The sequence below is a fragment of the Emys orbicularis genome, chromosome 1 (assembly GCF_028017835.1).
Source record: "Emys orbicularis isolate rEmyOrb1 chromosome 1, rEmyOrb1.hap1, whole genome shotgun sequence".
In the NCBI taxonomy this organism is placed as follows: domain Eukaryota; kingdom Metazoa; phylum Chordata; order Testudines; family Emydidae; genus Emys; species Emys orbicularis.
Window position 1 is genome coordinate 104,597,709 of NC_088683.1, and position 25,172 is coordinate 104,622,880.

General features: G+C 43.9%; 1 protein-coding gene across 1 annotated transcript in view; it reads right to left on the bottom strand.

Moving 5' to 3' along the window:
• The window catches only part of TXNRD1 (thioredoxin reductase 1), a 41,789-nt gene that overhangs the window by 16,454 nt on the left and 163 nt on the right, over positions 1–25,172 (bottom strand). Inside the window, exons 2-11 of the mRNA XM_065397440.1 lie at positions 22,196–22,256; positions 15,731–15,840; positions 12,148–12,270; positions 10,889–10,961; positions 10,650–10,769; positions 9,261–9,403; positions 9,015–9,130; positions 6,353–6,578; positions 2,837–2,929; positions 188–264 (exon numbers count right to left, since the gene is read on the bottom strand). Coding sequence (XP_065253512.1) covers positions 188–264; positions 2,837–2,929; positions 6,353–6,578; positions 9,015–9,130; positions 9,261–9,403; positions 10,650–10,769; positions 10,889–10,961; positions 12,148–12,270; positions 15,731–15,840; positions 22,196–22,256 — 1,142 coding nt within the window. The remainder of the gene's footprint in view (positions 1–187; positions 265–2,836; positions 2,930–6,352; positions 6,579–9,014; positions 9,131–9,260; positions 9,404–10,649; positions 10,770–10,888; positions 10,962–12,147; positions 12,271–15,730; positions 15,841–22,195; positions 22,257–25,172) is intronic.

The following is a 25,172-nucleotide window of genomic DNA, read 5'->3' on the forward strand; positions in this document are numbered from 1 at the left end:
GAGTTTGTCCATTTTGTGTATTTAGTAAAGGGCGGCTATCTGCTAAGAGGTTTTCTACTGCCATATAAGTGAAATGGAAAGAAAAATAAGGGTCTCAAAAATTAAATCTTTTATGTCTTATATAACTAATGTTGCAATAGTAAATCATATCAACACAATAATTAGGAGTTGCAAAGTTTGTCCTTACCTTTCATTGATCTTCACTCCGACTTTATCTAAGCCGATTGTTCTTGTGCATGCATCCCTTCCTACTGCTAACAACACCTGAAAAACATCAGCGCACATATTAGTGATTTCCTAAGAGCATGGAAGGGCATTTGCATACTTATCTGTTATTATATGTTATTTGTATTATGGTAGTAGCCAAAGGCCCAATCAGAATCCCACTGTGCAAAGCATTGCACAAGCACAAAGTTAGAGACAATCCCTGCCTCTTCCATGAGCTAATGGTGCCAGCTGATATTTTTAGCATTAAGCCCAGTTAAATATCTTCCCTCAAGAAAACATCCCCAAATGCAGATCAGATCCTGTCTCTCCATTCTCTCATCTGTGATACAGAAGTATTATGACACTTTTTAAAAAAAAATCAAGACGTGACTCTGCAACAGTTCTTTAATGAAAGGCTTCCTTAATTAGGAAACTCAAAGGCACTGGCAAATAAGAAGAGAGCAAAACGGTCCCCTCTTTTTGTTTTGGCTCTGGAACCCCAAGCAGCTATGTCTAGATATGTCCCCTAAGCAAGATGATTGTCAAAGAGGACTTATCTCTTACCTCCACACAAGCATCTGCTCAGAATGTTGGCCAGGCCAGGTGAAATTCTTCACCTATCCCATCAACTGGCCACCTCTTTGAGCATGGTAGATTCCCAAAAAAGGGTCCCTCAAGATCTGCAACTATGGTCAAGGAGTTGCTTCAGCCCTCACAATATCACACATCCAACCACCAAGAACTGTTGAAGACACGTTCAAAAACTCCCTCTCATCCCTGCTGGGTGACTGAGCACATCAGATATGTAATACTACCAGATGGTTCAGCTAAATTTAGTTCTCCAGCAGAGTAACTGATTACATTCTTAACTGAGCTGACACATCAGCTCATTGGTCCTAAATGGGATGACAGCCCTCGAAAAGGAGAGGTCAAGGTGATATAGCCAGTGGAGGGGTATTGGTGGTGGGAAATCAGCAGCTTTCTTTATGAAGAGATGGCTCAAGTTTTGAGACCTGGGCTTCCCACTAGCGTAAGTCAGAAAAAAAGGGAAGTAAGTAATTAATGTCACACAGCACAATTATTATTAAACATTTGTATTATGGTAGTACCCAGAGGCCCCAGTGTGATACACTGAGATACACAGAGGCTCTGTGCATACATTGAGGTAGACAAGTCCGTGCCCTCAAGCACTTACAATCAAAGGCCCGGATCTCACAAGGCTTAACTTTATGCACTGTAAGTAGTCTCATTGACTTTGTGTACATAAGTCTTTTCAGGATCAGGGCCTAAGAAAGTGAGTGGCATGCAAAAAAGTGAGGGGAAAAGGGCAACAATCAATATATATAATACACACACACACAAATATACTATTTTAGTTTTGTCATTATATAAATAAGTATAGCTTTCCCTAGCTGTCCTTTAGCCTAGCCATTAGGCCAGAGGTCAGCAAACTGTGGGGCATGCCCCCCCCCAGGGGGGCGCAGAGGAATGTTCGGGGGAAGGGGTGGCTGGGGCCCAGGTCATCCCCCACAGGGGGCGAGGAGGGAGCTCTATCCACCTTCGCTCCTGACCCCAGCACTGGCTGCTGGCTCCGCGCCCCACTGCCGACCCCATGCCCTGCTGCCGGCCCTGCGCCTGGGGTTCCAGCTGCCAGCCCCGCGCCCAGGGCTCCACTCTTGGCCCCACCCCCAGCTTTGCCCCAGCCTTGGCCCCCTTACTCCTGTCCACATTCTCCCTCCCTCCCCTCCCCCCCCCCCACACACACAGTCGCTGCCCTGCTCCCAGTCCCGGGGCGGGAGGGTGGAAACATGGACAGGAGCAAGCGGGAGGCATGAGGTAAAAAGTTTGGGGACCACTGCATTAGGCATTGGGTGATTTCATGTAAGTGTTGTTTCACCAGTTGGTCTTGAGAAGGGACCAGGTTTATTTGTGTCTGTTTTTTACAGAGTCCATCTGTTGTATGCTAATATTGCAGTAGCATGCTGCAGCTGTAGTAGAAGCCATTATGTATCCTCCTTTACCAATAGTTTATCGTGGGTAACTCCTTAGGGCCAAATCCTGCAAGTGGCTCCACACGTGCAGACCCCTGTACTCCCTAAAACCTAATGAGTAAAGTTTTCAAAGCACCTAAGTGGCTCAAGCAGCCCAAGTTCCCTTGAAAGTCAGTGGGACTCATGCTCTTATGCCATTTAAGTGCTTTTGCAAATTTTACTCACCATCTGTTGCAGATATACAGGAAACACATCTTGACATTGAGGCCACGTCTATATTTACCGGGGATCAATGCTGCTGCAATCAATGCAACAGGAATCCATTTAGCGGGTCTAGTGAAGACCCGCTAAAATCGACCGCAGAGCGCTCTCCGGTCGACTCAGGTACTCCACCAGAATGAGAAGAATAAGGTAAGTCAATGGAAGAGCATAGACACCGCGGTAAGTTGACTTAAGCTATGTCAACTCCAGCTACATGAATAAGTCAACTTACCGCAGTAGTGTAGACAAGGCCTGAATAATAAAAACCACTTCAATCTCCAGAAGATCTCTCCAGCAGCACTAAATCTTAATGTTCACTGAAAGGTTTTTCCATGCTCTTCTTTATCAATGTGAAGGCACCATTATGAATTACTTACAGTGTTGTATTCCCCTTCAATTATTTCCCTGCCATCTGTGGACTGGGCTATGACTTTCAATTTGCCAGGAGTTCCTTCCTCAATTCGTTCGACCTACAATATTTGAAAATTAAGCTTTATTTTCCAAACGGGAGATATGCAGGAGTAAAATGCTAAGGCTGCAGCTGTTTTCACCCTAGCATAACAGAGTGAAAGACAGAAATTGTGTATCTAATTGCAGCTAAGTCTCCATACTGAGAATGATCCTATGGACACTTCAAAAGCAAGATATATCACAATCTTTTCCATGGCACTTTCTTTCCTTTGATGAATACACAGGATCTGCTCTCACCAAAGGGAAACTAACATTTAATCAAACAAAATTAAAGAACAGACTCTGAATCTATTTAGGTTGCAAATCCATGCAGTGGTTCTCTGTAGTGCCACACCTCCTTTTCACTCTGAGCCATGTGAAGGACTGTGCCTCCTAAAGTACAATCCCTTTCTGTGTTTCCCCAGAGGCCGTGAGGCTCCATGCTGACTCTGACCTGGGGCGGTTTATAAAACACAATCTAGCCCTTTACCATGGTATGAAATTTTCAGGGACAGTTTTACTGCATAATTACCTAGCAACTCAGAATAATAAACTGTAACAACTGTTCTCGTGATTATTTTATATTACAGTATTTAGGCACAGAAAAGGCAATTTTTTCCTAACAATTTCTTAAAATCTTTGTGCCACTGGACCCATTTTACAGGTTGCATTGAATCAGCACAGTATTATTTAGGGCAATGGTTATCAAACTTTTTTTCTGGCGACCCAGTTGAAGAAAATTGTTGATGCCCGCGACCCAATGGAGCTGGAGATGAGGGGTTTGGGCTGTGGGAGGGGTTTAGGGCTGGGACAAAGGGTTGGAGTGCGGGGGGTGAGGGCTGCAGGGTGAGGTTCAGTGTGTAGGAGGGGGCTCTGGGCTGGGGCAGGGGGTTGGGGTGTTGGAGGGGGTCAGGGCTCTGGACTGGGGGTGCAGGCTCTGGGGTGGGGCTGGGGATGAGGGGTTTGGGGTTCAGGAGGGGGCTCTGGGTTGGGGGGGGGGTCAGGGCTGGGGCAGGGACTCGGGCTTACCTTGGGCGGCTCCTGGTCCATGGTGCAGCGGGGGTGCTAAGGCAGGCTTCCTGCCTGTCCTGGCACCACGGACCGTGATGCGCCCCGGAAGCGGCCAGCAGTAGGTCCGGCTCCTAGGCAGAGGCACGCAAGCGGCTCTGCATGGCTCTCGCCTGCAGGCACGGCCACCCCCAGCTCCCATTGGCTGGGAACCAGCCAATGACAGTGCGGAGCTGGTGCTCAGGGGGGCAGCATGCGGAGCCCTGTGGCCCCCCCCACCTAGGAGCCGGACCTGCTGCTGGCCACTTCTGGGGCGCAGCGCGGTGTCGGAACAGGTAGGGACTAGCCTGCCTTAGCTGGGCAGCACCGCCGACGGGACTTCTAACAGCCCGGTCAGCGGTGCTCACCAGAGCCGCCGCGACCCAGTGCCTTCCATTCCGCAACCCAGTACTGGGTCGCGACCCACAGTTTGAAAACCACTGATTTAGGCTGATGCATCCGCTGTCTCACAACATTCAACACAAGGCTTGATACTAAAATGGAATGTACATAACTTCAAACACAGTGCCAAAAAGAAAAACAAGGAAGATGGCTGCTGAAAATCTGCCCAGCCATCTGAGACTTTAATGTCAAAGGATATTCCTGAATGGATACAGGGCTGAATCCGGCTCCCACTGAAGTCAATGGCAAGGTAGCAGAGACACAGTATGCAACAGTCAAAAATATATTCTGCAAGTAATGCAGAATGGGCTCAATCCTGCCATGTGCTCAGCACTTGTGAGGTGCTGAGTATCCTCAGCACCTGCTGACTTCAATGGGAGTGGAGAGTGCTCAGCACTTTGCAGGAAGGCTCAGCATCTTGTAGGATCGGGTCCAATAAAAACTGCTGCACTAAATATGGAGCAATTAGAAGCTAAACATTCAGCTCTCTCTTTTTCATATGCCTAAGGATTGCTACAGTTTATGCATGAATAAGAACAGAAAATTCCTTGCAATCTCCACTCTAACCTTTCGGGATAAATCTCTTATCCTTTATGAGAACAGAGTGAGTTCACACAATAGAAATTGGCAATTCCCCCCCCCCCCCCCACACACACACACTTGTTTTTTAAGCCTACCCCCTGGTGCGCTAGGAGTGAAAAGAATGGAATGCATTTTATTTAATTTTTAATCCTTGAACACCTAAAACATTATAATGTATTGGCTTAGCGCCTAATGGAAGTTGTTTCGTAATTCCTTTCCCGTTTTATAATAATTAAACCCTAATCATTAAGCAAAATTCTGTTGGCACCCACCCTGGTCTTTGATAGTAACTTTACATAAAGGACAAAAAAGCTCTATATGTAGTATAATGGGTCCTTTTTATGGCCTTAATTCATCTAAGAATATGCTTAACTTTACCAGGCTTACTCATATGCATAAAGTCAAAGTTAAGCATGTGCTTACGTGCTTTGCCAAATCAGGACCTTTTTGTTGCCTTATTTTAACCATTCTCTTACACTGTAAAGATACAATTGTATATTTTTACAGTTAGGCCCCAGTCCTGCATTGGGATCTTATGGTGTGGATCCCAGTGCCCACACATAGTTCCATTAAAGCCACAAGTGCAGGAGTCCATATCTGGGGATCCCCATCCTGCAAACACTACATATGAGTAAAGATAGACACATGTGTAATTATTTGCACGATTGGGGACTAAACTGCAAGGTAGTTGGTATTTGATTTTTTACACTATTTTCAATAAAATAATCAGATAAACATTCTTCTTCTTTTTATTGCACAGTGAAAAGAATTTTCTTGTCACCTTGCAAATTTAAGGCATTATGCTGCAAATTCTTACTACCATACTTAGTAGTTAATATCCAAGGATAGCTCCCTTGACTCTACTGGGTAGTAAACATTAGGTACTGCAGTAGGCATTTGGAGGCTCAGAATGTTACAAACTGAAACTGGCATTCAGTTTAGCCTCATGTAATGTGAACGCTTTCGATGCATTGGCCCCAGTTCTGCAAAAACGTATGCATATGCTTAACTCTGAGTATGTGAATAGTGCTGCTAACTTCACTGGAACTATTCACATACTCAAAGTTAAGCATGTGCATTAAATGTTTGCAGAATCAGGACCTTCATTTCCAACAATATTTTTAGCACAGGAGGCTAAAGAATCTAATTCTTATAAAGAATTTTAAAACCTCAGGCAATTTAAATAATAAAACTAGATTGATTTTTATAAACTTTATCTAATTGAAAACTACAGTCAGTTACAAGGTAATAAAAATTAACCTTACTTATGTTTTAGCATATCCAATAATATGGATTAAACTTTTTGTTGTCATTAAGATAGATAATTCATGCTTCTTAAAATACTATAATCTGAAGATTGCTTTCATTTATGTTTATATACCACTTTCAAATGTTCCAATGAAAAGGCTTACCTTAGTTGGCACAAACTCTCTAATAAACTTGACTCCATGTTCTTCCATATGTTCCCCAATTTTGTTTGCCATTTCCTGATCAAATCCTCTTAAAAGGATGGATCGTACCATTACAGTTACATCCAAACCAAGACCTGCAAGAAATCCAGCACATTCAAGGGCAACGTAGGAAGCTCCAACCACCAGGGTCTTCCCTGGACAGTAAGGCAGAGAGAAGAGATCATCACTGAAAAAAATAAAACATATTAAATTAGACAGACTATTTAAGACAATTCTTTACAACCGATAGCTATTTTTCTATAGCGAAAATAGGAAATCTTTAAAACTAGGAATTCACTATGTACATAATTGGAATCTGAGGTCAACACATGGCAGAGAAGTTCTAATTAGGAGCATCAAAAATGAATGTGGAATACTCTAGTTTGCCTCTCAGTTTGTCCAAATTACAAAAAAAAATTATGGATTGTTTACAATAAAGTATAAGCAACTGCGCAGATCTTAGTGTCTGCTTTTCTTAAATTTGAATCTCATTGCAAATGATGTTGTAATGAGTTAACTGTTCACAAGGAAGAAGGTTCAGTATGTAGATAAATGTACCATCTGGACTTTTTTGAAGATTTTATTTTAATCAGTGTTGTACAGGATATTAAAAATACAACCAATATGCAAATAAAACAATATAACAAATGTGCACAAACCATAACTATAGGTGGGGCTATTAGATCCACACGTAATTAAGGTTTCCTGCTGCTTCCTGTTAAAAGCCCCTATTTACAGTTATATATAAGTTTGCTAAACTTTAACTGTTTGGGCTGAAGTTTTCCAACATGAGTGTCTGCTTCAGGCTGGATTTTTTTTTTTAATGTTTCAGCAAATACAGTTCAACTGTTTCCAAGAAGGAAAGTAGGAAACCGTAATTTTTTAATATGGGCAAAATAACTTCTTTCAACTGTTTTGTGGAGAGGCTTTAGCTCCACCATGCTTTAGAGCAGCGGTTCTCAACCTATGGATCGGGACCCCAAAGTGGGTTGTGACCCCGTTTTAATGGGGTTGCCAGGGGTGGCATTAGACTTGCTGAAGCCTGTGGCCAAAGCCCGAGCCCCACCACCCAGGGCCAAAGCCCAAGCCCAACCACCCGGGGTCAAAGCCAAAGCCCGAGAGCTTCAGCCCTGGGTGGCAGGGCTCTGGTTACAGGCCCCCGGCCTGGGGCAGAAACCCTTGGGCTTCAGTTTTGGCCCCACCAGGCTTTGGAATTGCCCCCCCTCACCCCAGGCAGAAGGGCTTGGGTGGGCTCAGGCTTTGTTCCCTGCTCCTGGGGTCGTGTAGTAATTTTTGTTGTCAGAAGGGGGTCACGGTGCAATGAAGTTTGAGAACCCCTGCTTTAGAGCAATGGCTTGAAATCTGGCAATGGATGCATTCCACATGCTTAGTAGAGATTTGTTAGAGTTTGGCAGCTAAATTCTCCAAGGATTCCGTCTATAAGCATGCTCCAGCCCAGGACTGCAGGGGCTGAGCAGGATTCTCCCTGAAAAAGCTACTGTGGAAAAAACAATGTGATCATGTAATTAAAGTCTGTATTATAATGCATGCACACAAAGGGACCGGATTGAGATTGACAGGCAAACTATTCTGGCATTTCCTAACTCCTGAGTGCCTGCTTGACTTTGCAATCTTAATGTTCTTTTAACAGTTTTTTGTATGTAATATATATAAAAAAGATGTCCACTCTCACCACTTCCTGTTAGTAGAGAAGTGTGAAATTTGGCTGTTTCCATTCATAGGAGTTTATTCAAACCTTTTATTTGTTTTGACTCACATAGGTTTGCATGCCCATAATTTTTGTCTTTGGTTCCATGCTCCAAAGAACCTAAAAGCTAAACTCAGTTGAAACCACTGCATTTCACCTGGATGTGTGTTAAAACCTTGCAAAGCCACAAGTTTTGTATGGCTTTCACAGAGTCATAAATTGGTTCGCGTTTACCCATAAAATTCATGAAATTTTATGAACTTCTTTGGAAACCTGGACTGAGTTTCAAGGTTGTAACAAGACAAGAAGACAGGCAAATTTCATGTGGTTTCACAACAAAAACTCTAGTATTTCTTGGGTCAACAGTACTTCAGCTCGCTGCATGTGTTTATACAGACTGCTGACTTGTAGAAGTGGAAATGCTTTCAGACTCAGGATTTCCTCAGCACTTGTGCAGAGAGGCTTCCTCTAAGTGTAGTGCTCCTCGACTTGAACAAACCACTACAGCTGCACTGAACCGGGCGCAGACGAATAGGGAGGAAATGAGTGCGATGGGGATGGGGATGGAGATAGGCCTGATGAATTAATGCAAATTATGGGCATTCTGGCATTCTCATTTATGGCATCCTCAATTACTGCTGCTGTCAGCCAGGAGTAGTACTGCCAAAGGGCCACATGAAACATGTCTCATAGCTAAGTGCTCACAGCCTCGTGATGTATGCTAGGTCTGGTGTTCTTGCTGGTCCATTATTCTGCCATGGCCATTCTCCTCCACTTGTGTTACTTTACAGGGCCATGAGTAATGACGCACCATGCTCAGCACCCCTACTCTCTTACAACCTCCAGCACTCATACCATAGGAGACCATTTTAAAATAGGCATAGTGGATTATTCTGCATTCTAGCCCATTTTTACCTGCTAATGCAGTATTCCTTGTCTCCAGGGACACCCAGGTAGCGCGGCCTTTCACCAGTGGCAATCAGAAATTTCTCCGCTGTGTAAAATTTCTCTTTTCCTTTGTTATTTGTTGCCTATATGCAAAGCAACAAGACATAGTTTGTATTTCACACTCTTACCAACAAGAAGATTGTTGTGTGTCAGAAAAGCATCTTTGTCCAAAAATAGTAAAGAAGGGCTAGAGGACACATTGCTATTCGGTACCTTAATTGTGTGCGGCCCAACAAATTCTCCGAAAGCATTCTCGTATGTGACCTTCTTCTCTCTCAAAGACACCCTGTAGCCCCAGTTGAGAGAGCCAATGTAATTCTGAACAGCTTCTGTCATCGTCTCCCAGCTGTGTTTGACTGCTGAAGAAACAAAAAGATGTCCAGCTTTTAACCTATCTATCCCTCATTTTCCCCAGCCTTCCAACAGGACTCTCACATAACAGTAGTCACACAGGGCCCAATTCACCACTGTGTTACTCCTGTTTCACCCTGGTGTACCCCCTGAAATCTAATGAGTTACACCAGCAAAAAGTTGGAATAAGGTAGTGGTAAGTCTGACCTACAGTGCTTACCACATGGCTGCAACAACAGTGGCAGGCAAGCATTTTACTATCAGTGGGCTCCGAACAAGCCATTCAACATCTTGTCATTTCCTATTTTTTTTAACCCTTGAAGCTTGTAGCTTTATCTCAGTATCAATATTATTCTGCTGACAACTGTTGTGAGCAGGTGTCTGTTAAAACATGAACAGGTTACGTCTCTTTGAGAATTGCCTCGGCATATTCCCACTTACAGGAGCATGCTTGCATCAAATCCAGACCCACATATATGGACATGTAGGGTTCATTATATTAAAGTTGGAAGGAATCAATGGGCTATAAAAATTCACACTACACCACTGAGGACCTGATGCTGAGCACTCCGGTCCTGATCCTGCAATGTATTTAAGCATGTGTGTCATCCCACTGAACTCAATGGCAGGGCCGGCTCTGGCTTTTTTGCCGCCCCAAGCAAAAAAAAAAAAAGAGAGGCGGCAAAACACGGCAAAGCAAAAAAAAAAAAAAAAATCTGCGGCGTGGCCGGAGCCAGGGTGCAGGGGGACTCCCTGCGCTGCACACAGGGGAGGGGGAGGGAGCGGGGGGGGGGGGAGAGAGAGAAGGAGGGCGGCCAGGGCTTCAGCGGGGCGCTGCCACGCAGCCCCGACCGCCGTGCTGCCTACCGGGAGGGTTCCCCGCCACTACGGTCGGCAGGGAGGGAAGGATGCGGGCTGCCCTGCCGGGCTTGCTGCAGGGCGCTCCCCTCCTCCGCGCCGCCGCCCCCTACAGGGCGGCCGGAGCGGAACAACAACAACAACAACAAAAAGCAGCCGTGCCGCCCTAGGATTGGGCGGAATGCCGCCTCGTACAATCTGCTGCCCCAAGCACGAGCTTGCTCGGCTGGTGCCTGGAGCCGGCCCTGCTCAATGGTACCACTCGTTCTTAAAGCTAGCACAATCTGAATTGCTTTGCAGAAGAGGTTCTGGAGTGCTCAGCACCTTGCAGGATAGAGTTCTGAATGAGGTACATGAAAATTAAAAGATACGTTTTTAAAAAAAATTCTATACCTTTCTCCTCAAACTGCCATCCAAACTTGCGTGAATCTTGTAAGGCTTGTCCTAGCAAAGCTGCCTGGTGCATCAGTTTTTTAGGTATACAACCCACATTTACACACGTCCCTCCAAGACCTAAGAGAGGAATAGAATATGTTTTATGTATGAATGTGCTCTGTCCTAAAATAGAATCTGAGTTTTTTAATAAGAAATGTCCCTTTATAACAACATGACTGTATTCAGCAGAAATTTACCCCATCTAGTTCCCTGAGGAGTAGGAGTAACGTAGTCCAGCACCAGCACTTTCTTGCCATACTTGGCAGCCTCCTGGAGAACAAATTAAACAACACAAATATCTAAATATTAGAACTTATATCCATACTACATGATAGCATCATACACTGCTGAAAATCAATGTCATTTTTAATTATGTAATAACAATTGAGTTGCAAAGACATGGCCAGGTGATCATTAACCTTCAGGATTAATCTACATGCTCAAGATGGAAAAGAGGGGGGGGAAACAGGCATATAGATTTCTACAAGTGATGCAGTTTCATTTGGTAGGTTGAGGGCACTGCTAAAAAACTGATGCTCTCCTCTTCAGCCAGTCATATTGCTTAAATAATTTCTCAACATTCCATTTGTTTTAAAATCCTTCTAACAACATTATTTATCTGGTTCTCCCTTTAAAAATGTGTTTCTACTGCATTTATCTGACATGTCCTATAGCAGCATAAAGGCTCCCGGCACCAAATTCTGCCCTCAGTTACATCTCTGCACATCCCCTGCACTTCAGTGTGGGTGTGCTGGTATACATGAATACAGAATTTAGCCCATGATCTGTAGATGTCAAGAGTGGCATTTGTTTTTCAAACTAGTAAACCTGATATCTTGAATGACCACAACTGGCTCATGCGTTATTAATTATATTCCATCATATGAGGGGCTCACAGCTAGTTAAGCAAAACTCCCACTGACTTCAGTGAGGCCAGGATTTCGTTCTATGAAACTATGAAGTTATACAACTTCTTCCATTAAAAATAAAATGACTGATCCAAAAATGAAAAAAAAAAAGGGGGCGCACACGAACGTCTATGTACACACACACACAGAAAGATTCCCAGGTAGATATTAATCTCAGACAAAAATAAACACTTTTTTATAATAATTTCAGAATAGCTTTTAAAATACTCTCAGCAATTTAATCCAAATGCTAAGAAAACCTCTCAAGATATTTTCCCAGAGTTTTCTAACAACAGCTCTTGAAGAGGAAAAAAAGGTCAAGTTTTATTTTATATTCACTTTGTTCCATTTTCATACTTTTCATCTTCAGAACAACTGTCTCTTTAAATGAGGATACCATGCCCCTGGGACTAGCACCGGAAGATCCACAAAAGAACAAGAATTAATTTGATGTCTCTACAATATTAGAGATATTCAGACCTGAAATGTTCAGGATGTATTCTGCTCAATTATCAATGGCTCATAAATTTGCGTTTTGTCACCCATACCTTGGAAGCAGCCAGACCTCCAGAACCCCCTCCAATGACAATGAGATCATAGTCATAGGAATCCTGTACATGATCATGTCCCTTTGTTTCAAGTAGTTTTTGAATCTTTCCTTCCTTATGTGCCTGAAAGAAGAAAACAAAGAGACAAATCTATTCAAAGAAAAGCATTATCCATAGCTCTCAAATCTGAATCAATGACGAAATGAATACTTCCAGTGAGAAACAGGTGCTGGGGGAGGGAGAAATGGGTATTTTTTGATTTTGCAAACACTGCTCCCAGTTAGCTTCTTAGGGTTGTATCTTTGTAATCCATACTCCAATAGCTCCGCTTCCTGCATAGACACAAAAATATGAACCTGCTGCTTTTGTGCAGGTTTGGTCTGAACAGTTCAATGTACTGCATTAAATCAGCCCTAGTCCCTGTTCATACTATATAATATGCTGACACAGAGTGAATTCAACAGGCCTATAATTTGTTGGGGTTTTTAAAATAATTATTCCCCCACCCGCCGCCACCCTTTTCTAGAATTGTTTTTTCCACAGCATGTCTGAGCAGGAAAATTCAGCAATGCATACTCCCTGAAAACATCCCCTAACGTTTTTAAACAAACTTCAGTTACCACTCTACCAACTACATAAACTCATCTGTCTCTTAGAAAAGAACACTATACTTCATGTTTTTTGCACGTGGCTTTCCCTGAGGTTTGACATAATAGTTTTAGCTTTCATTCCAGAATCATGGGAACAAATGCCAGAAAGTCAAATGAAGTCAATGGAGTTGCACCAGGGATGAATTTGCTTCTGCTCTCTTTTTGTGGATTAGCTGTTGTTATTCTGCTCTAATAGTCATGCATTTGGACAGCTGTAGTCTACAAAGCACATTCCATTAATCTTCATATCCCTCTGTCCAAAATCAGCCATTGTATTAAATTTGTGGGGCCCCACTTCAATGGGATTTAGACTAAGTAAAAAAATGAAGGATTTTTCCCACAAGGCCTGATACTTGATGTTGCAGGCAAAACTTCCATTGACCCCAATGGCACAAGATAAGCCCTCTAGTGAGCAAGGACCAGGTCCTCAGCTGGTGTCCATGGGCATAGCTCCAAATGACTTTCCATACTAAATAAACATGCCTGTATGTTAAAGGGACACAGCCACCTTTGAAACCACACAGCTTTCTGAGAGCTCGTTAGCTACTGGAAGAAAGCTGGAAGGAAATTTTTCATCAAAACTCTTTTTGACAGAATTTTTGTTGAAACCAAAGAATTTAGAAAAAAAAGGTGTTATTTCGACAGACATTCCCACAGAAAAAAAATATTTGAAACTAAAAAAAAAATGTATTTCAGAAAATTTGCATCTTGTAATTCTGAAACTTCATTTCAGAATGTGGAGCTCCACAGAACAGTAACACAGCCAGGCTGGGGCTGAATTACCTTCTCCAGATAAATTCTGCAAGGTCAGAGTGGGAATGACAGGCATCCTCCTACCCCATTGTATACTTCTGCATGGACCCCTGACTGAGCAGAGAAGCCTCTGCAGTGTCCAGATCAGGGGGAAGTGCATGAATCCCTCTTCAGCACAAAGGGATTGAAAGCCATGAATGGATCAGGGTGGGGTGGAGAGAAAGGAAAAGACATAGCTGTCTGTCTGTTAGTGTCTTCCTTTATTGTTCTGTTTCTTTCAGACAGCAAGGAGAGAAAATCATTGAAAAACAAGAAAGAACACAGGAAAACGTGATGGCAAAACCCCCAAAATTGGCAGAGGGATTCAGGGAACAAGAATAGCACTTGAAAATACCTTTAACTCACTTCATTAAACTGACTAAATTTCAAGACCCCCTTCAAGCATCTATCTATCTATTATAATTATATGCCAAGCACGTTTTTGTTGATTTAGCTGTTTGCACTGCATTGCGAGGTTATTATCCCCGTGGATCAAGATGTGAAAGTACATGAAAAGAACAAATGCATCAGATAAACATATTAAGAAAATACTAATTCATAGAACAAAACCAGGAAGTAAAAAATGAACAGATCAGGCAATACTCCACCCATCTCCCTGCCCCCACAAAAAACCCCACACTAAGCAAACAACATCTCAACAAATTATGGTGCTGTCATTTATATCACAAATCACACATATGATAAATTAGCACAAATCATCCTTATGCCCTAAAGCCTCATTGAAATCACTACAAATTTCTCTCTATTTGGAGTTTCATTCACTGAGGGTAGGTCTACACTTACCCGGTAGTTCGGCGGCGAGCGATCGAACTTCTGGGTTCAACTTATCGCGTCTTGTCTGGACGCGATAAGTCGAACCAGGAAGTGCTCGCCGTCGACTGCGGTACTCCAGCTAGACGAGAGGAGTACCGCGGAGTCGACGGGGGAGCCTGCCTGCCGCGTGTGGACCGAGATAAGTTCGAACTAAGGTACTTCGAACTTCAGCTACGTTATTCACGTAGCTGAAGTTGCGTACCTTAGTTCGAATTGGGGGTTAGTGTAGACCTGGCCTGAGTATATCATATCTTCCAAAGAGTTAATATTCTACCCTATACGATGTATTGTGACTCTCACACTGAACAGACATCATGTGTAGTGCATCTACATTAGGGGCTTTTGCCAGCACAGCTCTTTAAGTCACAGATCACATCTCATCCACACCCCTGACCAACATAGCTATTCTGGCAAAAGTCAGTAGTGTAGACTTGGCTGTAGAAAGCTAAATCAGAAGCATTAGATAATCACAGACTGCTTTTTAAAAATGGAAACAAAACCCTGAAAGCATCAGTGGCATCAGTAGCTGGGAACATGTAACCACACACACACAAAACCCACAGAAAAAAGAATATTGCATCTAAAACTTTGGATTCGTTTCCCCTTTTGTAACATGGCCTTTGCCCTATGGCTGGGTTCAAGTTCTATTTCTGTTAGAACAGCTTAGGAAGGAAGCATTTATTGTACTCAGTGAAATACTGTTTCACACTGTTCAAGTTTATAGAAATAAGTTTAAAAGGAAAGTGTGCTGTTTCTCTCCACCTCTCTTCCTCCCCAAAACACATCCTTTTGTTTGCCTGATGGCGACAGCCCTGTCTGAGGCTAGACAGCCGTCACAAAATAGCTATCAGATAACCATCAAACATAATTAGTGAGAAAAGCATCCTTGATGAAGCACACATCATAAGAAGAGACTATAACGCCTACGTCTAGTGTATCTGGAGAAGAGACGATACTTTATAAGTCATGCTTTGAAATTTTTAAAAAAAAGAATGTTTCATTTTGCATCACATAAGTTATGAAACTGTTTAGAGTCTTTACTACATCAGTAGTTCTCAACTTTTTCCATATCAAGATCCTTCCCCTCTCCCCCTTCCCAGCCTCCCTTCAGAGCTCTGCTCTGATTTAGCTGGGATCTTGCCAGGACCTGCTTCCCATTCAGTAATATGGGAAAAGGGTGATTGTGACTCAAGGCCGAAACAACCCCCCGAACTACACACTGTTAAAAGGAAGGCTGCATCTGTACTGATTCTTACCTTCAAATCTAAAAAGTTAAAAAGATCTGTTCATATTGTTTTTTCCCCTACCTTTAAAGTTTTGTCATAATCTCCTATTTGCTTCTGTTGCACAAATACAATTGGTACTGAAGTTTCCATGGTTAGTTCATACAGTACGTCTTGCAGCTTCTGCCCATCCTCTGTGAAATAAAGTACAAAAGAATACAGTCTAAAGTCTTCCTTTATGAAGGCTACACTGTGAAGTGAAATCACAGGGGGGCGTGGCTTTCTGTTTCTCAAGAATGATCACTCACTTCCCCATGAACTGGATTACACTTCAGTGCAAGCCTGTTTCCTAAGGCAATGATGAGTCACATGCAAAGTTAGAATGACTTGCTATATTTTAGTCTGCTGAAATCCAATAAACTGATCGGCTAGGATTCCTGCCAGTTTTACAATACATTTAGGAAAAAACAGGGAAATTAGATTTTCTGTGGTTAAGTTTTTAAGTTTTAAAGAAAATTACTACCAATATTTTTCTCTCTCAGCTCTCCAGAAAAAAAAACCTCATTATCCATTCGTTTTTTATGAAAATTTATTAAAAGTTTGGGATGGTTCTCTTTTGGTTAGTTTCTTCAAAACTCTTCCTTCAGTTGCATCTGTTAATATGACTAGGATTACCATATTTCAAATTCCCAAATAGAGGACACTGCCAAGGAGGGGGCGGGGAGAGTTAGAGGGTAGGTTAAGTTGGGGGGTGCTGGAGGAGTATTTAGGGGGTGAGGGTGTCCTGGGAGGGGTATTTGAGGGTGCTGGAGGAGGTACCTGGGAAGTGCTGGAGGGAATACCTGTGGCCTCACACTCAAGGTGGGGGTTAACGTCGCACTCCCTGTCAAAATGGCAGGGCAGCTGGTGCAGGACCGGGACACAACACCAGCACATCAGTCAACGTCTGTGGGCCTCTCCCCATCCCAGGGCAGGGAGCCTTGGCCTGGCCCTGTCACTCTCTCGGTCAGGCTCTAAGGCCCCGCAGCGCGACAAGCAGCACGGCTGAGAGGCGCTTGGCAGCTCCATTTACCTGGCAGGCCAGGGTGGGCTGGGGTGGGGTGGGTGTGATCCAGCAGCTGCGGATGCAGGGAAGGGACCGATTGGGGCATGGAGACTACTCTTTCTGAGCTGCAGCATCTGCTCCGCTAGCCCCCAGACATTTCCTCTTATTTGAAAAATCCACCCAGATAGAGAGCAGACTACCAAAAAAAGAGGTCATGTCCGGGAAAACCCAGATGTATGGTAACCCTAAATATGACAGAAATTTTGACTTCATAGAACTCAAATGCCAAAATCATTTCACATATAAAGTGCTATGTGTAATCTTAGAATGCCCAACTAAAAACAAAGATAATGTGACTGATTGAAAGCCAATTCTGTGGAGTACTTTTTCAGAAGGCTGGGTGAGATTTGCACCTCCTTCTTGGACATCAAAGTGGAAAAAAAAAACTACCCACTTATGTTCATAGAAAAGGTCTGTATAACAAATTAGCAGAAACAACTAACATTCTCCAATCCTGATGATGGGAGTGCTGATCTGGCACAGCACTGAATGCAGAGGAGAGGCAAGGTCTGCACACATGACAGGTTCTATGACCAGCTCTGCTCCTGAATCTCCATGTAACTTTAGTCAAGTCATGTAGGGTTTGATTTTCAGTAAGTTGGTCAGCGCGCACTTGTGTGAATTTAGCTGTGCGCATACTTCTCCTGCTTACTACAGGATGTGCAGTGCAAATTCTGGTTTGCACATGCACATGGCTAGACACACACCTGTCCTGGATATGTGCATACATATCTGGTACAATACAATTGTGCACTCATATGCAGACAGACCAACTTACTGAAAATTAGCCCTTAACTTCACTATTTCCTACTCCGTAACTTAGGGATAATACTCACTCGAGGCACCGACTTTCTAATTTCCCTGGGGGGCTCAACACCTACTCTACCCCAAGCCCTGCCCCCACTGTAACCCTTCCCCGAAGGCCCCACCCCGCCTCTTCCTGGCCCTGCCTCACCTCTTTCTGCCCCAGCCCTGCCCCACCCCTCTCCCCCAGCGCTTCCTGCATACTGCTGAACAGCTGATCCACGGTGGGCGGGAGGCACGGGTGGGGAGGAGAAGGAGCTGATCAGGGGGGCCACTGGTGGATGTTGAGCACCCACTGTTTTTTTCCCGTGGATGCTCCAGCCCCAGAGCACCCCCGGAGTCGGTGCCTATGATACTCACCTACCTCACAAGGCTATTGTGAAAAATAATTAACTAATATCTGTAAAGTGCTCTGAAAATACATATCATGTAAGCACTAGGTATTGTTATTAATTATGTTAAAGTCTTAATATTTTATTTTGGGGAAACATTATGTAGGAACCAACTGTAACAGGAAAGTCTGCCACTTTAAGGGGCAGCCTGGTTTGAGGCAGAGACCCTCTACGAAAAGGTTTGGGCCTGGTGGAGGCAATTATCGGAAGCACATGGGAAGGAAGAAGTCAGGTGATTCCCTGATGAGCACCTGACTCCTATCAAGGCTGAAAGAGCTCTACTGAGAGGGAGCGCTCCGAGCAGCAGGTTGGCTCCTGTGGCAGGGGGACTCCCAGGAAGATAGTCTATAGTAAGGGTGGCCAAATTGTGTCTCACAAGCCGCATGAGGCTCTTTTACAGTTAAAGTGTGGTTCTTGGAGGCCCCCATGCTCCCTCCCCCATTCTCCACCTACCAGACTTGGGGGTGGGGAGAGCTCGGGACCTCTGCCTTACAGCAGGGTGGTGGGGTAGGGGCTTCTGTCCAGCAGGGCTTCAGCCCCACAGGGCACACCTGCCGGGGCTTCGGCAAGAGCAGGGCTGAAGCCTTGTGCCTGGCAGGTGCCTCCAGCAGGGCAGAAGCCCCAGGCCCTGGCAGCTGTGCCCTAGCTCTTGAACTTCTGAAGATTGTGGTATGCGGCTCGGAGGGTCAGTAACTTTGGCCGTTTCTGGTCCATAGGAAGACTGGGGAAGAGTTGCCTGGCAGGGGCGCTGGAACAGTTTGTATAGTGGGGGTGCTGAGAGCCACTAAACCCTGTAAAGGATGGAAACCACTTCAGGACAGAAGGTGAGGCAGCACTCCCAGCACCTACGTTGCCAGGTGCAGAGAGGCTCTGGCAAGAAAGCCCTCGGGTTGAGGGAAGGGTGGCTGCTGGATTTATGTTGAACTGTTTGATTTTAGGGTTTGCTAAAGATTGTCAGTGCAACCAATAAATGGTGCCGTGAGGAAAGGGACTGAACAGACTCAGAGTGTCGTGTTTAATCCTTCCTGAGCGGAGGGGACAGGACAGCAGCCAACACCAATACATGCTGAGGAATACTGGGACAGAGTTTTTGAATACCTCCCAGGATTTGTACTGAGGTAGAACATTCCCCCTGCCAAAAAAAACAAAACAAAAAAAAAACACCCTACGAAAAGCCAGAGTTCGGTGGACATTAAACAAATGAACCTTATGTTGTATTCCTTTAACAAGTTTAAACAGCTTCAAGAATGTTCATGTAAAACTATACTCTGAAATTAGATAAAAATATGTTGGTTGGACAAGGCAAATTGTATACAAATAGCTCTAGTCACCCCAAGTATCTACCAGGGGAACTTAGTCATAAATTCATAGGTTCTCGGCCACTCCCGCATTGCACTGGGCAAACTGCCAGCGATGAATGACAAAGCAAAGAAGCGCTTTTCATATCCTGTGTTTGTTCTGGCAAACACTCAGTATAATCTCTTCCATTAATGGTAATTACAATAATGCAGAGAGTTGGTGAATCAATATTTTCCCTCAGATAAACTAGCATATTCCTCAGGGCAACATCCACAAGCAGGTCTTGGATCTCACATCTAGCACATTAGGATCCTTCTCTGAGCCAGAGGGCATTTAGGGCCACTCTCATAGCTGGTGTAAACCAGCATAGCTCTAATGAAATTATGACGTCAGTGGAGCTGTGCTAATTTACACCAGGTGACTATATGGCCCACAACTTTAGGAAAACCCATAAAAAGCTGGTTGGGCCATGATATTGGACCACATCTGGCACACTGTAACATTAAAGAAAATATGAAACTCCCCCGCCCCGTCACTAAATATACATTAATGTTAACAGCACTTTGAGATGGATCGTGTCTTAAAGGCACAACCTTGCACTGAATGGGTAAGGAGGGACTATGCTGCAATGGGAGCCCAGGAGGAATTCTTCCTGGGGTTATCAGAGAGTGCACGCTGCAGCTCTGCCACCCTTGAAATGGATGCAGTGTGTGCTCTCCTCACGTCTGGGCTCACCTGCTGGCCCATGCAGAGACTCTACCCCCCTGTGCCTGCCCCCTTTGTGGAGGAAAGCACTCCTGTGGTAGCTCAGTGGAGCAGGATGAGGGGAGAAAAGCACAAGGAGCTTTTACCCCAGCCCTTGTGCCCCCTGCACAGGGTCCATTAACAATCTGATACTATAAAAAAACCAAGAAACTCTTTACAGTATTAAAAAGCCAAACAAAATTCAATATTAAGTGCAAGAGTAAAAGGGAGTAATACACGGAGGGCCTGATTCTCATTTACACTAAGGCCCCGCCTGAGAATTCAGACTAATGTTTGTGTAAGGAAAAAAAGCAACTGTTGCTTACGTAAGAAAGAGTGGTAGGTGTAAACCCTCCAAGTACTCGCCATGCAGATCTAAGAAATGCACTTCAAGGCAAAGGTCTTTGTTGATTTAAGTAAGAATTTGCTCTCCATGTCACAAAGCAGAAACTTTCTGCTGATTTGCATTGGCGTGAATCAGCAAGAGAACCTTTACACAAGAAAGAATTTGATTGAAAAATTAGCTGTCATTACTACTCTAACAATCTGGAAGAGACAACTTAAAACAAATGCCTCATTTTAACAATGATGTGCCAGTTGCTTTACTCCTATCGTCTAGAACCTCAGCAATATGGGTTACATCTGCTTAGAGTCCAAAAGACTCAAGTTTAGGGTGACCAGATGTCCTGATTTTATAGGGACAGTCCCAATTTTGGGGTCTTTTTCTTATATAAGTTCCTATTATCCCCCACCCCCGTCCCGATTTTTCACATTTGCTGTCTGGTCACCCTACTCAAGTTCAGTGGGCCAAATTCAAAGCTGATGTGCATTGATGTGCATTGATAAGACATGATCTAGTCTTACGATTTACACCCACCTTGATGAGTGGGTGTAAATCGTAAGACTAGATCATGGCTCCAACAATTGCTCTTTGTGCTGTTGCAGAGGGCAGGTATGTTGGCTTTATGCCAGTGGCTTCTGCCACCCCTCAACCCTATTGCAGGAGATGTGTCAGGGCTGGCTTGGGTGACACTGCACTGATCCCTGGTCAAAGGACCATTGTAGCCTAAGGCCTGGTCTACACTACCCGCCTGAATCGGCGGGTAGAAATCGACCTCTCGGGGATCGATTTATCGCGTCCCGTCAGGACGCGACAATCGATCCCCGAATCGACGCTCTTACTCCACCAGCGAAGGTGGGAGTAAGAGCCATCGACGGGAAGCCGCGGAGGTTGATTTTGCCGCCGTCCTCACAGCGGGGTAAGTCGGCTGCGATACGTCGAATTCAGCTATGCTATTCGCGTAGCTGAATTTGCGTATCTTAAATCGACCCCCCCCCCCTGTAGTGTAGATGTAGCCTAAACTACCATAAATGAGAGTAGCCCTGTGGATAGTCTAACTTGTGTCAGGGGGATGACCCAACCCCTGGCTCTGCTGAGACTAGAGGAAGCATGAAGGTGGTTTAGAGCCACATTTGCCTCCACAGTCAGGGTTCAATCGTTGGCTGTGCCAAAGTGAGCAAGTTGGTTAGTCAAAGATAATCTAAATGGGTGTAATATACACACAAGGGACTTTATACGCCTCTCACTGACATCAGTGTAAGCCAGGAATAACCCATTGAAGTCAGAGGAGTTGTGTTACTGTAATATCATAAGTGAGATCAGAAGCAAGCCCTGTAGGTATGGATGAAGGTGCTTGTTACATGAACTTACAGTCTCACCTCTCAATTTAGTTACTTGTGTTTAATGTGTTTGAGAAGCACTGTACATATAAAAGCAATTTCACTACAATCTCACCTTTTCTCATAGGGGCTAAAACATTAAATAAAAAGCAGTATAGGATGAAGGAAGCATCGCTATCATTTTCAGACACCATCATGTAAATCCCAGCCATAGCTATAGCAGAATGAAACACACAACAGCAGTGAATCCCATTTGGTACTGTAGTTTTAACATGTCAGGCAGTTGTTCTGAGGAGGCAGGTGAGGAAATGTTTCACCTGTTTTAAAAGAACATCTATGCTCTCCATGAGGAAGAGATACAAAAAAACTTTGTCTTTAGACTATAAGGAAGAACAGCGATCTCATTGTTTGCAGATACAGCCAACGAGGAAGTAGTCACAGGAAATATTAAGAAAGACTGTGGTGCTTGCAGACTTTCAGTATATTTATTTGCATACAAAAAACTCAACTGCAAAAGAGCCTCACCTGTCTGGTCTAGTTCAAGTGAACAGTAGGGAACGCTCATGGATTTGAACAGCTCCTTCACCTGCATAAAGCACAGTGAATAAATATTGACATTAATACAAAGCACTGAACAGTGAAATTTTCCTTCTTCCCTCTACTAGGCCACCCACTTATCCTCTTATCTGCTATCTACATCTAGCCCATAAAAATTCTCCCACTGAGAGGCAATGTAGATGAATAGCTAGAGAAAAAACTCAGAGGTCATAGGTTCTCTTCCTCGCTCTGCCACTGCCTCATTGTGTCCTTGCGCAAGTCACTTAGCCAGTCTCTGGGACACACTGGGCCTTACTCCCAATGCTGAGCAGTTACTGTCTTGCACAAGAAATTCCACTGAGTTCTCTTATGGGCCACACGCCACTGGTATAAGTTAGAGCAGTTCCAAGGCTGCTCTAACTCATCCAGAGACTGGGACCAGTGTAAACTGGCCCACAGGATCAGGGAGCTGGAATTGGCTACCCAATGCCCTTCCTCCATTACACTCATCTCCCTAAGCCAATCAGAACTCAGATGCAGGGTCAAATCTGGCCTTGAGTTTTCGTTATAAATTTAATATTGACGAGCCTTCTAAAATCCATTAAAAAGGAGTCATGTTAACCTCATAACTGGTAAGTGAGGAGTGAGGTAGATTGTTCTGCCATATTAGAAGTTAGTCGGGCAAGGTATTCATTAATTCTGACTCCTTAAAAATAGAAGTGAACACCAAAGTTCAATATGTCTTATTTTTCCCTCCATTTTTGCCACTCTGTCCTTATAATCAATGCCCTGAGAAAATCAGACACTCATAGTATCTTATCTATCCATTATAAGTTTCCATTTTACTATTGACCACAAGTACTAGAACGATATAATCTTAGCAGAACAGCCACAGCACAACTCTGTGGCTTTTAAAGTCTTAGGGCCCAATCTTGCTTCCATCCAAAGTTAAGCTTGATTTGCGTGAGAGCAAGATGTCGGATGACTTGAGCTAGAATTCAGTTAAAAATACTGTACATTAACAGTAGGGCTTCTGGTTTTCAGTTTTAACTGATAACACCAATAAAACACTACTGATAAAAAAATGAAATCAGTGCCTATTCAATAAACACTGGAAAAACTCTGGAAATAGTTACTTGTATCTAAGGGCTTGTCTACATGGAGCAGTAATGCACACTACGGCGGTGATTTCTAATGCACTCTAACGCAGTGTTTTTCAAAGTTTAGGTCATGACCCACTACTGTGTCGCGGCATGTAAGGCACTGGGTTGCCTTGCTCAGCACACTGGGACCTAGCGGCTTTGGTCAGCAACCCCAGCCCAGAGCCCTGACCCCCTCCTGCACCCTAACCCCCTGCCCCAGCCCTGAGCCCCCCCAAAACCAGAGCCCCTCCTGCATCCCAAACCCCTCAGCCCCAGCCCAGAGCCTGCACCCCCAGCCCAGAGCCCTGACCCTCTCCCACACCCCAACCCCCTGCCCCAGCCCAGAGCTCCCTCCCATACCCTGAACCCCTCATTCCTGGCCCCACCCCGCAACCCTCATCCCAACCCTCTGCCCCAGCCCTGAGCCCCTCTCTCATCCTAAACCCCTCATCCCCAGCTCTGCTGGGTCATGGCCATCAACAATTTTCTTCAACTGGGCCCCCAGAAAAAAAGTTTGAAAACCACTGCTCTAATGTGTTGTGCATTAATTGGTCCATGTAATGCACTGTTTGAAACAGTACTACATTAAAGTGCACTAGGAACATTAATAAATAATCTCTTCAGACAGTATATACAAAGAGAAAGCCCCTTAGTGCCCTGATTTTTGGACATCTACATAAAATTGCTAAATTAAAAATAATGAATCAAAAATTGCTAAAAATAAATCCTGAAAAACAGAAGCCCTAATTAACAGAAACAATGGTGCTGTGCTCTAAGACAAATCCCTCTGCTAATGTGTGGGCCTGGACTTGAGACTCTAATGTATAAAATCTTATTCCAATTGCCCATCATTTTTAAAATTGATTTATTAACTTGAAATAAAAACTTCTGTTCCCCTTTGAGAAAACCTAAATTCTTTTTTAATTACATCCATTAGAGTAAAAATATACAATTAATGTGTAGAGGCATATGCAGGTAGTTAAATAATAAGTAGGAAATATCTTTATGTAGATGGGAATTTCCTTCTGGGAACTTCTCAACCTGCATAAGAGTTAAACAATTTATCCATAACAGAAAGAAAAAGCGGTCATCTTTTAAAAGAAAGATAATCCTTAGTTAATCAAACCCAATGAATACATGAAAAAGGCAGAAACTACTCTTCACAGTTCTCTTTCTCCAAAGGACAAACTAGATAAATTAACTTTTCAAGAAATCTCTAAATAGCAGAGCCAGGGTATTACAGAAGCAAGGTAACTCAAGAAGAGGCATTGACAAAGGGATGATAAATTCTACACCAGAATTAATAAGAAATTTCATCTCGGTCACCTATCTGAGGGCCTGACCCAAAGCCTTGAAGTCAGTAGGAAAACTCTAATTTAGGATCAGGCCCTGAATGAATGGGCTGAGATTAAGAGCCAAAATTTAGCCCTTGCAGCTTAATTTCCATCTGGAAACAGAGCATTCTATGGCCCTCACTCAGCAAAGCACTTCAGCATATGCTTAGGTTTAAGCACGTGCTTAAATATGTCCCACTGAAGTAAACATAAAGTAAACTTAAGCACATGCTTAAGTACTTTGCTGAATTGAGGCCTATGAGCTGGAAGGTCAGGATCAGATATTTGTCAGGGACAGTGGGATGGGTGCCAGATGCAGGAGCAATCTGTAGCTGGGATTAGAGACCAGACATACACTTTGCAGGGAAAAAAATAGAAAGATGGTTCTGGCTATGGTTGGACTAGGAAAAGTAGAGGAGACAGCAACTAAGACCTGGATCTTGAAAATGACTTCACATGGACAGACTCCTGTGCCCATGTGGAGCCATG